Raw genomic sequence first — 13,719 nt, forward strand, 5'->3', positions numbered from 1 at the left:
TCAACTTTACATCTTCAACTTTACATCTTCAACTTTACATCTTCAACCAACTTTACAGCTTCAACCAACTTTACAGCTTCAACTTTACATCTTCAACTTTACATCTTCAACTTTACATCTTCAACCAACTTTACATCTTCAACCAACTTCACATCTTCAACTTTACATCTTCAACCAACTTTACATCTTCAACTTTACATCTTCAACTTTACATCTTCAACTTTACATCTTCAACTTTACATCTTCAACCAACTTTACAGCTTCAACTTTACATCTTCAACTTTACATCTTCAACCAACTTTACATCTTCAACTTTACATCTTCAACTTTACATTTTCAACCAACTTTACATATTCAACTTTACATCTTCAACTTTACATCTTCAACCAACTTTACATCTTCAACTTTACATCTTCAACCAACTTTACAGCTTCAACCAACTTTACATCTTCAACTTTACATCTTCAACTTTACATCTTCAACTTTACATCTTCAACCAACTTTACAGCTTCAACTTTACATCTTCAACCAACTTTACATCTTCAACTTTACATCTTCAACTTTACATCTTCAACCAACTTTACAGCTTCAACTTTACAGCTTCAACTTTACAGCTTCAACCAACTTTACAGCTGGACAAAAGTAATGTTCAGAATATTGTAAAGTTTCACAATTGTTTTCTAAGCCAAGCCAGTGGTAGTAATACCATTGGTATGAATAGAATCACTGATACCGGGTCAAGTTAAATCCATTGGTATGAATGGAATCCCTGATACCGGGTCAAGTTAAATCCATTGGTATGAATGGAATCCCTGATACCGGGTCAAGTTAAATCCATTGGTATGAATGGAATCCCTGATACTGGGTCAAGTTAAATCCATTGGTATGAATGGAATCACTGATACTGGGTCAAAATAAATCCATTGGTATGAATGGAATCACTGATACTGGGTCTAATTAAATCCATTGGTATGAATGGAATCACTGATACCGGGTCAAGTTAAATCCATTGGTATGAATGGAATCACTGATACCGGGTCAAGTTAAATCCATTGGTATGAATGGAATCACTGATACCGCGTCAAGTTAAATCCATTGGTGTGAATGGAATCACTGATACCGTGTCTAGTTAAATCCATAAAAACACAGGAAGCGGTTTAGGAACAGGGCCTTTGTCTTAGAAAAGCTTTGAGAAAACTAGAAATGCACATTGTGCATAAAACTACAGTAGCTTATTCAGTTTCCAGTCATAGTTAGTGTTATCCTGTACATAACATCTGATAAAATAGAGATTAACTGGTACTAACTGGTTTAAATGTAACATAACATATCCTGGCAAGACCTCGTCAGTTGTTTTCCGAGCCAGATGATAATAACAGCGGTGTGAATGTAATCACTGACGTTATGGTGCTGGGAATAACAACACAACCGGCAGATTATCAACGGTTTATTACGGCGAGTCATAAACTGGGTTGGCAACGACAACGACGGTCCACTGCCAACAGTCACAGCCAACCACAGAAGTACATTCAAAACATATGAAATAGTAAGCTACAATAAACAGAACAAGTGTCGCGCCGCCTCAGATCACATCTACAACCCCCCCCCGTGTCGCGCCGCCTCAGATCACATCTACAACCCCCCCCCGTGTCGCGCCGCCTCAGATCACATCTACAACCCCCCCTGTCGCGCCGCCTCAGATCACATCTACAACCCCCCGTGTCGCGCCGCCTCAGATCACATCTACAACCCCCCGTGTCGCGCCGCCTCAGATCACATCTACAACCCCCCGTGTCGCGCCGCCTCAGATCACATCTACAACCCCCCGTGTCGCGCCGCCTCAGATCACATCTACAACCCCCCGTGTCGCGCCGCCTCAGATCACATCTACAACCCCCCGTGTCGCGCCGCCTCAGATCACATCTACAACCCCCCGTGTCGCGCCGCCTCAGATCACATCTACAACCCCCCCCCTGTCGCGCCGCCTCAGATCACATCTACAACCCCCCCCCTGTCGCGCCGCCTCAGATCACATCTACAACCCCCCCTGTCGCGCCGCCTCAGATCACATCTACAACCCCCCGTGTCGCGCCGCCTCAGATCACATCTACAACCCCCCGTGTCGCGCCGCCTCAGATCACATCTACAACCCCCGTGTCGCGCCGCCTCAGATCACATCTACAACCCCCCGTGTCGCGCCGCCTCAGATCACATCTACAACCCCCCCGTGTCGCGCCGCCTCAGATCACATCTACAACCCCCCGTGTCGCGCCGCCTCAGATCACATCTACAACCCCCCCCCCTTGTTTGAAAAAAGGTGCTAATTCTTCCAAACGTTACGCAAGTCTTTGAAATAACAGATTTCTGTAAGGGAGGAGGACCGTTTACAGCTCAAACTGGTTTGATGCAACAACACATAATAAATCCATTGTCCAAACTGTCTGTCTGTCTGTCTCCCTCTTTCTGTCTGTCTGTCTGTCTGTCTGTCTGTCTGTCTGTCTGTCTGTCTGTCTCCCTCCCTCCCTCTTTCTGTGTCTGTCTGTCTCTCTGTCTGTCTCCCTCTTTCTGTGTCTGTCTGTCTGTCTGTCTGTCTGTCTGTCTCCTTCTTTCTGTGTCTGTCTGTCTGTTTGTCTCCCTCTGTCTGACTGTTAAAGAGAAAACGTCACTCTCTCTTTGAAAAGACATTTCACAACGTTTTGGCACCTTTTGAAACAAGGTTTATATGAGCCTGCTGGGGGGGGGGGGGGGTCCGTGTAATGTCACGCTGAACATTTGCTTATAGTTTGTTATTGTAGTGTAATAATGGGTCAGACAGACAGTTGAAGTTAGGACCGAGAACATAATGTAATTCTGGGACGTCCAGAAGTATTGGGACAGTGACACGTCTTCTGGGTTTTTAGCTCTGTATTCCAGCACTTTTGGATTTGAAACGATACAATGACTACGAGACTATGAGGTTAAAGTGCAAACGTCGAATTCGACAGTTGTGCAACTCTTACCATCACAAACATTGATCAATTACTGTTGGGGTTAGCTAATTACACACATGGATTTGATTTGTGGGCAGTAACTCCGTCTCTGACTGGATATCACTCCAGGTTGGGGGTTTGACTAGCCAGGCCTGAGTGGATATCACACCAGCCCAGGTGGAGTTTTGACTAGCTAGGCCTGAGTGGATATCACACCAGCCCAGGTGGAGTTTTGACTAGCCAGGCCTGAGTGGATATCACACCAGCCCAGGTGGAGTTTTGACTAGCTAGGCCTGAGTGGATATCACACCAGCCCAGGTGGGGGTTTGACTAGCCAGGCCTGAGTGGATATCACACCAGCCCAGGTGGGGGTTTGACTAGCCAGGCCTGAGTGGATATCACACCAGCCCAGGTTGGGGGTTTGACTAGCCAGGCCTGAGTGGATATCACACCAGCCCAGGTGGAGTTTTGACTAGCCAGGCCTGAGTGGATATCACACCAGCCCAGGTTGGGGGTTTGACTAGCCAGGCCTGAGTGGATATCACACCAGCCCAGGTGGAGTTTTGACTAGCTAGGCCTGAGTGGATATCACACCAGCCCAGGTGGAGTTTTGACTAGCCAGGCCTGAGTGGATATCACACCAGCCCAGGTGGAGTTTTGACTAGCTAGGCCTGAGTGGATATCACACCAGCCCAGGTGGGGGTTTGACTAGCCAGGCCTGAGTGGATATCACACCAGCCCAGGTGGGGGTTTGACTAGCCAGGCCTGAGAGGATATCACACCAGCCCCAGGTGGGGGTTTGACTAGCCAGGCCTGAGTGGATATCACACCAGCCCCAGGTAGGGGCTTGACTAGCCAGGCCTGAGTGGATATCACACCAGCCCCAGGTAGGGGCTTGACTAGCCAGGCCTGAGTGGATATCACACCAGCCCCAGGTGGGGGTTTGACTAGCCAGGCCTGAGTGGATATCACACCAGCCCCATGTGGGGGTTTGACTAGCCAGGCCTGGTGGTCTCTGTCTGTACTGTGTCTCATCAGGTTTGAATAATTAGGTCTGATCTTAAATGGCACCCTATTTGCTACATAGTACACTACTTTTAGTCCAGAGCCCTATGTAGAAGATTTGTGGTCTCCGGTCAAACGTAGTGCACTACATAGGGAATAGGGTGCCATTTAAGATGCACTAAGGTCTCACCTGAGTTCATGAGTTTCCACAGCTGGTCGACCAGAGCCTCGTTGCAGAGTGGAGACTCGGCTGCTTTGGTGAAGGGAGGGTTTTTACCCAGCATGCTTAGGATCTTGTGTCTGAATGAACATAGAGAAAGTGGAGGTTAACATCCTGTTACTTCACAGCCGCAGACCATCAGATAACACCTTTCCCTGACAAACCATCACATAACACCTTTCCCTGACAAACCATCACATAACACCTTTCCTGGGACAAACCATCACATAACACCTTTCCCTGACAAACCATCACATAACACCTTTCCTGGGACAAACCATCACATAACACCTTCCCTGGGACAAACCATCACATAACACCTTTCCTGGGACAAACCATCACATAACACCTTTCCCTGACAAACCATCACATAACACCTTTCCTGGGACAAACCATCACATAACACCTTTCCCTGACAAACCATCACATAACACCTTTCCTGGGACAAACCATCACATAACACCTTTCCCTGACAAACCATCACATAACACCTTTCCTGGGACAAACCATCACATAACACCTTTCCTGGGACAAACCATCACATAACACCTTTCCTGGGACAAACCATAACATAACACCTTTCCTGGGACAAACCATCACATAACACCTTGCCTGGGACAGACCATCACATAACACCTTTCCCTGACAAACCATCACATAACACCTTTCCTGGGACAAACCATCACATAACACCTTTCCTGGGACAAACCATCAAATAACACCTTTCCTGGGACAAATCATCACATAACACCTTTCCCTGACAAACCATCACATAACACCTTTCCTGGGACAAACCATCACATAACACCTTTCCTGGGACAAACCATCACATAACACCTTTCCCTGGACAAACCATCACATAACACCTTTCCCTGACAAACCATCACATAACACCTTTCCTGGGACAAACCATCACATAACACCTTTCCTGGGACAAACCATCACATAACACCTTTCCTGGGACAAACCATCACATAACACCTTTCCTGGGACAGACCATCACATAACACCTTTCCTGGGACAAACCATCACATAACAACTTTCCCTGACAAACCATCCCATAACACCTTTCCTGGGACAGACCATCACATAACACCTTTCCTGGGACAGACCATCACATAACACCTTTCCTGGGACAAACCATCACATAACACCTTTCCTGGGACAAACCATCACATAACACCTTTCCTGGGACAAACCATCCCATAACACCTTTCCCTGACAAACCATCACATAACACCTTTCCCTGACAAACCATCACATAACACCTTTCCTGGGACAGACCATCACATAACACCTTTCCTGGGACAAACCATCACATAACACCTTTCCTGGGACAAACCATCACATAACACCTTTCCCTGACAAACCATCACATAACACCTTTCCTGGGACAAACCATCACATAACACCTTTCCTGGGACAAACCATCACATAACACCTTTCCTGGGACAAACCATCACATAACACCTTTCCCTGGACAAACCATCACATAACACCTTTCCCTGACAAACCATCACATAACACCTTTCCTGGGACAAACCATCACATAACACCTTTCCCTGACAAACCATCACATAACACCTTTCCCTGACAAACCATCACATAACACCTTTCCTGGGACAGACCATCACATAACACCTTTCCTGGGACAGACCATCACATAACACCTTTCCTGGGACAAACCATCACATAACACCTTTCCTGGGACAAACCATCACATAACACCTTTCCTGGGACAAACCATCACATAACACCTTTCCTGGGACAAACCATCACATAACACCTTTCCCTGACAAACCATCACATAACACCTTTCCTGGGACAAACCATCACATAACACCTTTCCTGGGACAAACCATCACATAACACCTTTCCTGGGACAAACCATCACATAACACCTTTCCCTGGACAAACCATCACATAACACCTTTCCCTGACAAACCATCACATAACACCTTTCCTGGGACAAACCATCACATAACACCTTTCCTGGGACAAACCATCACATAACACCTTTCCTGGGACAAACCATCACATAACACCTTTCCTGGGACAAACCATCACATAACACCCTTCCTGGGACAAACCATCACATAACACCTTTCCTGGGACAAACCATCACATTACAACTTTCCCTGACAAACCATCCCATAACACCTTTCCTGGGACAGACCATCACATAACACCTTTCCTGGGACAGACCATCACATAACACCTTTCCTGGGACAAACCATCACATAACACCTTTCCTGGGACAAACCATCACATAACACCTTTCCTGGGACAAACCATCACATAACACCTTTCCTGGGACAAACCATCACATAACACCTTTCCTGGGACAAACCATCACATAACACCTTTCCTGGGACAAACCATCACATAACACCTTTCCTGGGACAAACCATCACATAACACCTTTCCCTGACAAACCATCACATAACACCTTTCCTGGGACAAACCATCACATAACACCTTTCCTGGGACAGACCATCACATAACACCTTTCCTGGGACATGGCAAATATCCACTAATAAGGGAAACAGGATGTTTCAGGATGAATATATTTAGATTCAAACTGCTGAGCATGAAGTATCATCAATACATTTCCTCAGACTACGGGTCTAAATTTGTTAATCAGTTGATAAATTCACTGTAACAGTCCTTGTTTTTAACGCAGCACTAAATAAACGACCCCGTTGTCTTGCTGCCTGAAGACAAAATGTCCCCATATCCTGAAGCCAGATAAATACATAATGATTCATCTTTATGTATGAGGCCGCCAACCCAACAGACAAAACACACAGTACCTGATGTAGTGAGCCGGGTCATTCTGGACCATGTTGAGCAGCCACTGCAGTTCCACGGAGCTCCTGTCAACTAGCAATAGACAGCATGTTAACACACACACACACACACACACCTCTGTCCTGACAGCCAGGCAGGGCTGTGAGATTTATAAACAAATTGAATCATCAGCAGGGATTGTGTGTGGGAGTCAGAGCGTGTTGGAAAGGGATACTCTCTGGGTAGGAGTCAGTGTGATGTTACTACTAGAAGGGATACTCTCTAGGTAGGAGTCAGTGTGTTGTTACTACTATAACAAGAAGAGATACTCTCTAGGTAGGAGTCAGTGTGATGTTACTACTATAACAAGAAGGGATACTCTCTGGGTAGGAGTCAGTGTGATGTTACTACTATAACAAGAAGGGATACTCTCTGGGTAGGAGTCAGAGTGATGTTACTACTATAACAAGAAGGGATACTCTCTAGGTAGGAGTCAGTGTGATGTTACTACTATACGGTCTGATATACCACGGCTGTGAGCCAATCAGCATTCAGGGCTGGAACCACACAGTTTATAATGAGGTTTATAGCAGGGAGTTTGTGTGTGTGTGTGTGTGTGTGTGTGCGCATGTTGCTTCTACAGGTGAGATGCTGTCTCTCTAGCTAGTAGCTACAGCCCACAGAGTGAAACAGACTGATGACTGAGAAAGGTGCCATTCAGTCTGGATGGATATTTAGGGTCAAGATGTTCAACCCCAGAGATTAAAACAGACTGACTGGTGACAGTCTGGATGGATATTTAGGGTCAAGATGTTCAACCCCAGAGATTAAAACAGACTGACTGGTGACGTCTGGATGGATATTTAGGGTCAAGATGTTCAACCCCAGAGATTAAACAGACTGACTGGTGACAGTCTGGATGGATATTTAGGGTCAAGATGTTCAACCCCAGAGATTAAAACAGACTGACTGGTGACATCTGGATGGATATTTAGGGTCAAGATGTTCTACCCCAGAGAACTAGGCTGTGTGTGAAATGGCACCTCGTCTCCTTGCATTCGGAAAGTATTCAGACCCCCATCCCTTTTTCCACATGTTGTTACGTTACAGTCTGATACTGAAATGGATTACATAGATGTTTATCTACACACAATACCGCATAATGACAAAGCGAAAACAGTCCCGTCCCCCACCCCGCGCAAAAGGCACCTAAAGACTCTCAGATCATGAGAAACAAGATTCTCTGGTGTGATGAAACCAAGAATGAACTCTCTGGTCTGAATGCCAAGCGTCACGTCTGGAGGAAACCTGGCACCATCCTTACGGTGAGGCATGGTGGTGGCAGCATCAGGCTGTGGGGATGTTTTTCAGTGGCTGGGAGACTAGTCAGGATTGAGGCAAAGATGAACGGAGCAAACAGAGAGATCCTTGATGAAAACCTTCTCCAGAGTGCTCAGGACCTCAGACTGGGGCGAAGGTTCACCTTCCAACAGGACAACGACCCTAAGCACACAGCCAAGACAACGCAGGAGTGGCTTCGGGACAAGTCTCTGAATGTCCTTGAGTGGCCCAGCCAGAGCCCGGACTTTAACCTGATCGAACATCTCTGGGGAGACCTGAAAATAGCTGTGCAGGGACGCTCCCCATCCAACCTGACAGAGCTTGAGAGGATCTGCAGAGAAAAATGTGAGAAACTCCCCAAATACAGGTGTGCCGAGCTTGTAGCGTCACACCCAAGAAGACTCGAGGCTGTAATCGCTGTCAAAGGTGCTTCAACAAAGTACTGAGTAAAATATCTGAATACTTATGCAAATGTGATAGTTATTTATTTTTATTTACAATTTTCAAAAATGTCAAAAAAAAAACTGTTTTTGGTTCGTCGTCATGGGTTACTGTGTGTAGATTGATGAGAAAACAAAACAATTTAATACATTTCAGAATAAGGCTGTAATGTAAAAAAAAATGCGGAAATAGTCAAGTGCACTACTTCTGGTTAGAGCCCTATGGGACTAATTCAAACCCTACGTTGATCTGGCTAAATGTAGTGCACTACATAGGGAATAGGGTGTGTCCTACTAACTTCCCTAGGACTAGTTCGGTGCATACCTCTTGTGTAGTCCACCACAGCTTCCAGCGCTGCCACACGAACATCCACAAAGTGTCCGTATTCTGCATAGGATTTAAACAGAGAGGGGTCACTGGGAATATGACCATTCTTCTGGAGCATCCGGATAGCTCTGAGACAACTGGAGAGAGATGGGGAGAGTGGGTGGAGGAGAGAGAGAGGGGGATGGAGAGAGGGGGGGTGGGTGGAGGAGAGAGAGAGGGGGATGGAGAGAGGGGGGTGGGTGGAGGAGAGAGAGAGGGATGGAGAGAGAGGGGGGATGGCGGAGAGAGGGAGGAGAGAGAAGAAAGAGAGAGAAGAAAGAAAGAGAGAGCGAGATGGATGGAGGAGAGAGAGAGAGAGAGAGAGAGAGAGAGAGAGAGAGAGAGAGAGAGAGAGAGAAAGAGCGGGGTCACTCATCTATAAGCCTAAATCAAAGTTCCTGATTTCTAACGCACCAATACCCTTTAGGGTTAAAAGATTTGGAGTTCTACAACTGTAAATCAAAGTAGCAGATTGTGCCTTTGAGGCATTTTGATTGATAAGATCATGCAGGTGGGAAGGTTTCCCCTGGCACTCAACTAGCTTCCTGTACGGGACGTGTTTGGCAATATTTGGGGAGAGGGTACAAGGGCCAAAAAGCCTCCACACCAGCTAGCTCAACAATGACGCTTTGGGTCAACCACTATTTGGTCTTTTATCGATCAACACAATGTAAAGCGGCCAATCAAAACAGACACCAAACACCACCAGCACAACCATTTTACGACCATCATTTACCACCACCACAACCACCACTTACCACCCACATTTACCACCACCACAACCACCACTTACCACCCACATTTACCACCACCACAACCACCACTTACCACCCACATTTACCACCACCACTTACCACCATCTCCATTTACCACCCACATTTACCACCACTACCACTAAACACCACCACTTACGACCCACATTTACCACCACTACCACTAAACACCACCACTTACGACCCACATTTACCACCACTAAACACCACCACTTACGACCCACATTTACCACCACTAAACACCACCACTTACGACCCACATTTACCACCACTAAACACCACCATTTACCACCCACATTTACCACCACTAAACATTTACCACCAGCACCATTTACCAGCACCACCATCATTTACCACCCACATTTACCATGCACTATTACTCCACTTCATCCTAACTTCTGTTCTACCGGACAGTGATGGTGTTGCGGTAGCTGGGCAGTAGTGATGATCTCCTCCAGGATGTTTAGTTTATATAGTATAATGTATAGTGGGTATCTATAGTAGTGATTATCTCTACCTGACAGTGATGGTGTTGCGGTAGCTGGGCAGTAGTGATGATCTCCTCCAGGATGTTTAGTTTATATAGTATAATGTATAGTGGGTATCTAGAGTAGTGATTATCTCTACCTGACAGTGATGGTGTTGCGGTAGCTGGGCAGTAGTGATGATCTCCTCCAGGATGTTTAGTTTATATAGTATCATATATAGTGGGTATCTATAGTAGTGATTATCTCTACCTGACAGTGATGGTGTTGCGGTAGTTGGGCAGTAGTGATCTCCTCCAGGATGTTTAGTTTATATAGTATAATGTATAGTGGGTATCTAGAGTAGTGATTATCTCTACCTGACAGTGACGGTGTTGCCGTAACTGGGCAGTAGTGATGATCTCCTCCAGGATGTTTAGTTTATATAGTATAATGTATAGTGGGTATCTATAGTAGTGATTATCTCTACCTGACAGTGATGGTGTTGCGGTAACTGGGCAGTAGTGATGATCTCCTCCAGGATGTTTAGTTTATATAGTATAATGTATAGTGGGTATCTATAGTAGTGATTATCTCTACCTGACAGTGACGGTGTTGCGGTAACTGGGCAGTAGTGATGATCTCCTCCAGGATGTTTAGTTTATATAGTATAATGTATAGTGGGTATCTATAGTAGTGATTATCTCTACCTGACAGTGATGGTGTTGCGGTAGCTGGGCAGTAGTGATGATCTCCTCCAGGATGTTTAGTTTATATAGTATAATGTATAGTGGGTATCTATAGTAGTGATTATCTCTACCTGACAGTGATGGTGTTGCGGTAGCTGGGCAGTAGTGATGATCTCCTCCAGGATGTTTAGTTTATATAGTATATTGGTATCTAGAGTAGTGATTATCTCTACCTGACAGTGATGGTGTTGCGGTAGCTGGGCTGTAGTGATGATCTCCTCCAGGATGTTTAGTTTATATAGTATATTGGTATCTAGAGTAGTGATTATCTCTACCTGACAGTGATGGTGTTGCGGTAGCTGGGCAGTAGTGATGATCTCCTCCAGGATGTTTAGTTTATATAGTATCATATATAGTGGGTATCTATAGTAGTGATTATCTCTACCTGACAGTGATGGTGTTGCGGTAACTGGGCAGTAGTGATGATCTCCTCCAGGATGTTTAGTTTATATAGTATAATGTATAGTGGGTATCTATAGTAGTGATTATCTCTACCTGACAGTGATGGTGTTGCGGTAACTGGGCAGTAGTGATGATCTCCTCCAGGATGTTTAGTTTATATAGTATCATATATAGTGGGTATCTATAGTAGTGATTATCTCTACCTGACAGTGATGGTGTTGCGGTAACTGGGCAGTAGTGATGATCTCCTCCAGGATGTTTAGTTTATATAGTATAATGTATAGTGGGTATCTAGAGTAGTGATTATCTCTACCTGACAGTGATGGTGTTGCGGTAGCTGGGCAGTAGTGATGATCTCCTCCAGGATGTTTAGTTTATATAGTATAACGTATAGTGGGTATCTAGAGTAGTGATTATCTCTACCTGACAGTGATGGTGTTGCGGTAGCTGGGCAGTAGTTTCTCCATGTTAAGAGACCGTGTGATCTCCTCCAGGATGAGGCGTACGTCTCCGTTGAGGTTGTCCACGGTGCGCACCTCGTTACTGATGCTGATGGCCGGGGTCAGGGAGTTGGTGAGGGCGTCAATCAGCTCGGCACGGTAGTAGTTGTCGGAGAACTAGGAAAAAAAGAAAAGGGCAAGTGGTCAGCACAACCAACTCCAGAACACCATACAGAATTACCAACGATGGCGACCCCTGGTCCAACACTCTCTGAACGGTTCATCTCCTTCACCCTGTCCCCTTCTAATCTTTGGTCACAACAAAACAAACCCCCATCTCACCTTGTTCTTCCTGTTGTCGTTGTACTTGATGAGGTCCAGGATGAAGTTGAGGACGTCTTTGGGACAGAGGTTCTGGATGTCTCTGAGCTGAGCCATGGCTACAGGCATGGTCTAGGTACAGATCAAACACAGCTCATTACAGATTTCTTGCAATTTCCAAGGAAACTGATTCAGATTTTTTCTGCCATTGTTTCCTAAAGGTTTAGGTTCTGTGACGAAGTAAAAACCTCTAGTGTGTAACTGGTATCCCATGACTGATCAGATATTTAAACAGACAGACTTAGTCTCGTGATCTACGTTAAGGTGATGTGTGATACCTTCTGTAGGAAGTAGCTCTGGAAGCTGATGAAGGTGTTGGTCTTGACGATGTTTGGACAGCTCTTACAGCAGAACATTCTGGTGAACAGAGACTTCATGGCTGGAGGACCGGTCCAGGTGCTCATCATGGAGTTGGCGATCTATGAATGTTTAAAACAGGAAACACATGATACAGCTTCCTCCTCCTGTTCTATCTGAGCTGATGTGTGACAGCTAGCTCTCCTCCTCCTGTTCTATCTGAGCTGATGTGTGACAGCTAGCTATCCTCCTCCTGTTCTATCTTAGCTGATGTGTGACAGCTAGCTCTCCTCCTGTTCTATCTGAGCTGATGTGTGACAGCTAGCTATCCTCCTCCTGTTCTATCTTAGCTGATGTGTGACAGCTAGCTCTCCTCCTCCTGTTCTATCTGAGCTGATGTGTGACAGCTAGCTCTCCTCCTCCTGTTCTATCTGAGCTGATGTGTGACAGCTAGCTCTCCTCCTCCTGTTCTATCTGAGCTGATGTGTGACAGCTAGCTCTCCTCCTGTTCTATCTGAGCTGATGTGTGACAGCTAGCTCTCCTCCTCCTGTTCTATCTGAGCTGATGTGTGACAGCTAGCTCTCCTCCTGTTCTATCTGAGCTGATGTGTGACAGCTAGCTCTCCTCCTCCTGTTCTATCTGAGCTGATGTGTGACAGCTAGCTATCCTGGTGAACAGGGACGTCACAGAGCAGTGGAGTTCGCTATGTAGACACAGAAGATACTAAATAATAGACGTATTAGCTAGTAATCTAACTAGGATGACACATGACACTCTGAAGGTGGTTTCCTGGACAAAACGTTGTAATATTCATTTGAAAGTTAACTGCAAGGGGACAAGAGAGTGCAACTATGATTAGATTTTCTAGAGTTCAGAACAATTGGCTTCTAGCAGACTGGCTTCTAGCCTGTTACATTAGGAAGTAACAGAGCAGAGGGTCTCCCTGCTCTCTCTCAGCAGGATGTTAGAGAGAAGGACAGAGCCGAGGGTCTCCCTGCTCTCTCTCAGCAGGATATTAGAGAGAAGCACAAAGCCGAGGGTATCCCTGCTCTCTCTCAGCAGGATGTTAGAGAGAAGGAC

At 45.7% G+C, this 13,719-nt stretch overlaps 1 protein-coding gene across 2 annotated transcripts in view; it reads right to left on the reverse strand.

Annotated features, from left to right (window-relative positions):
- taf2 (TAF2 RNA polymerase II, TATA box binding protein (TBP)-associated factor) overlaps positions 1-13,719 on the reverse strand; it is a 52,462-nt gene that overhangs the window by 3,451 nt on the left and 35,292 nt on the right. For both annotated transcript variants that reach the window (XM_036935463.1, XM_036935468.1), the window contains exons 18-23: positions 12,620-12,760; positions 12,303-12,413; positions 11,944-12,137; positions 9,091-9,230; positions 7,008-7,077; positions 4,165-4,274 (exon numbers count right to left, since the gene is read on the reverse strand). In XM_036935463.1, coding sequence (XP_036791358.1) covers positions 4,165-4,274; positions 7,008-7,077; positions 9,091-9,230; positions 11,944-12,137; positions 12,303-12,413; positions 12,620-12,760 — 766 coding nt within the window. The remainder of the gene's footprint in view (positions 1-4,164; positions 4,275-7,007; positions 7,078-9,090; positions 9,231-11,943; positions 12,138-12,302; positions 12,414-12,619; positions 12,761-13,719) is intronic.

The sequence above is a fragment of the Oncorhynchus mykiss genome, chromosome 2 (assembly GCF_013265735.2).
Source record: "Oncorhynchus mykiss isolate Arlee chromosome 2, USDA_OmykA_1.1, whole genome shotgun sequence".
NCBI classification, from domain to species: domain Eukaryota; kingdom Metazoa; phylum Chordata; class Actinopteri; order Salmoniformes; family Salmonidae; genus Oncorhynchus; species Oncorhynchus mykiss.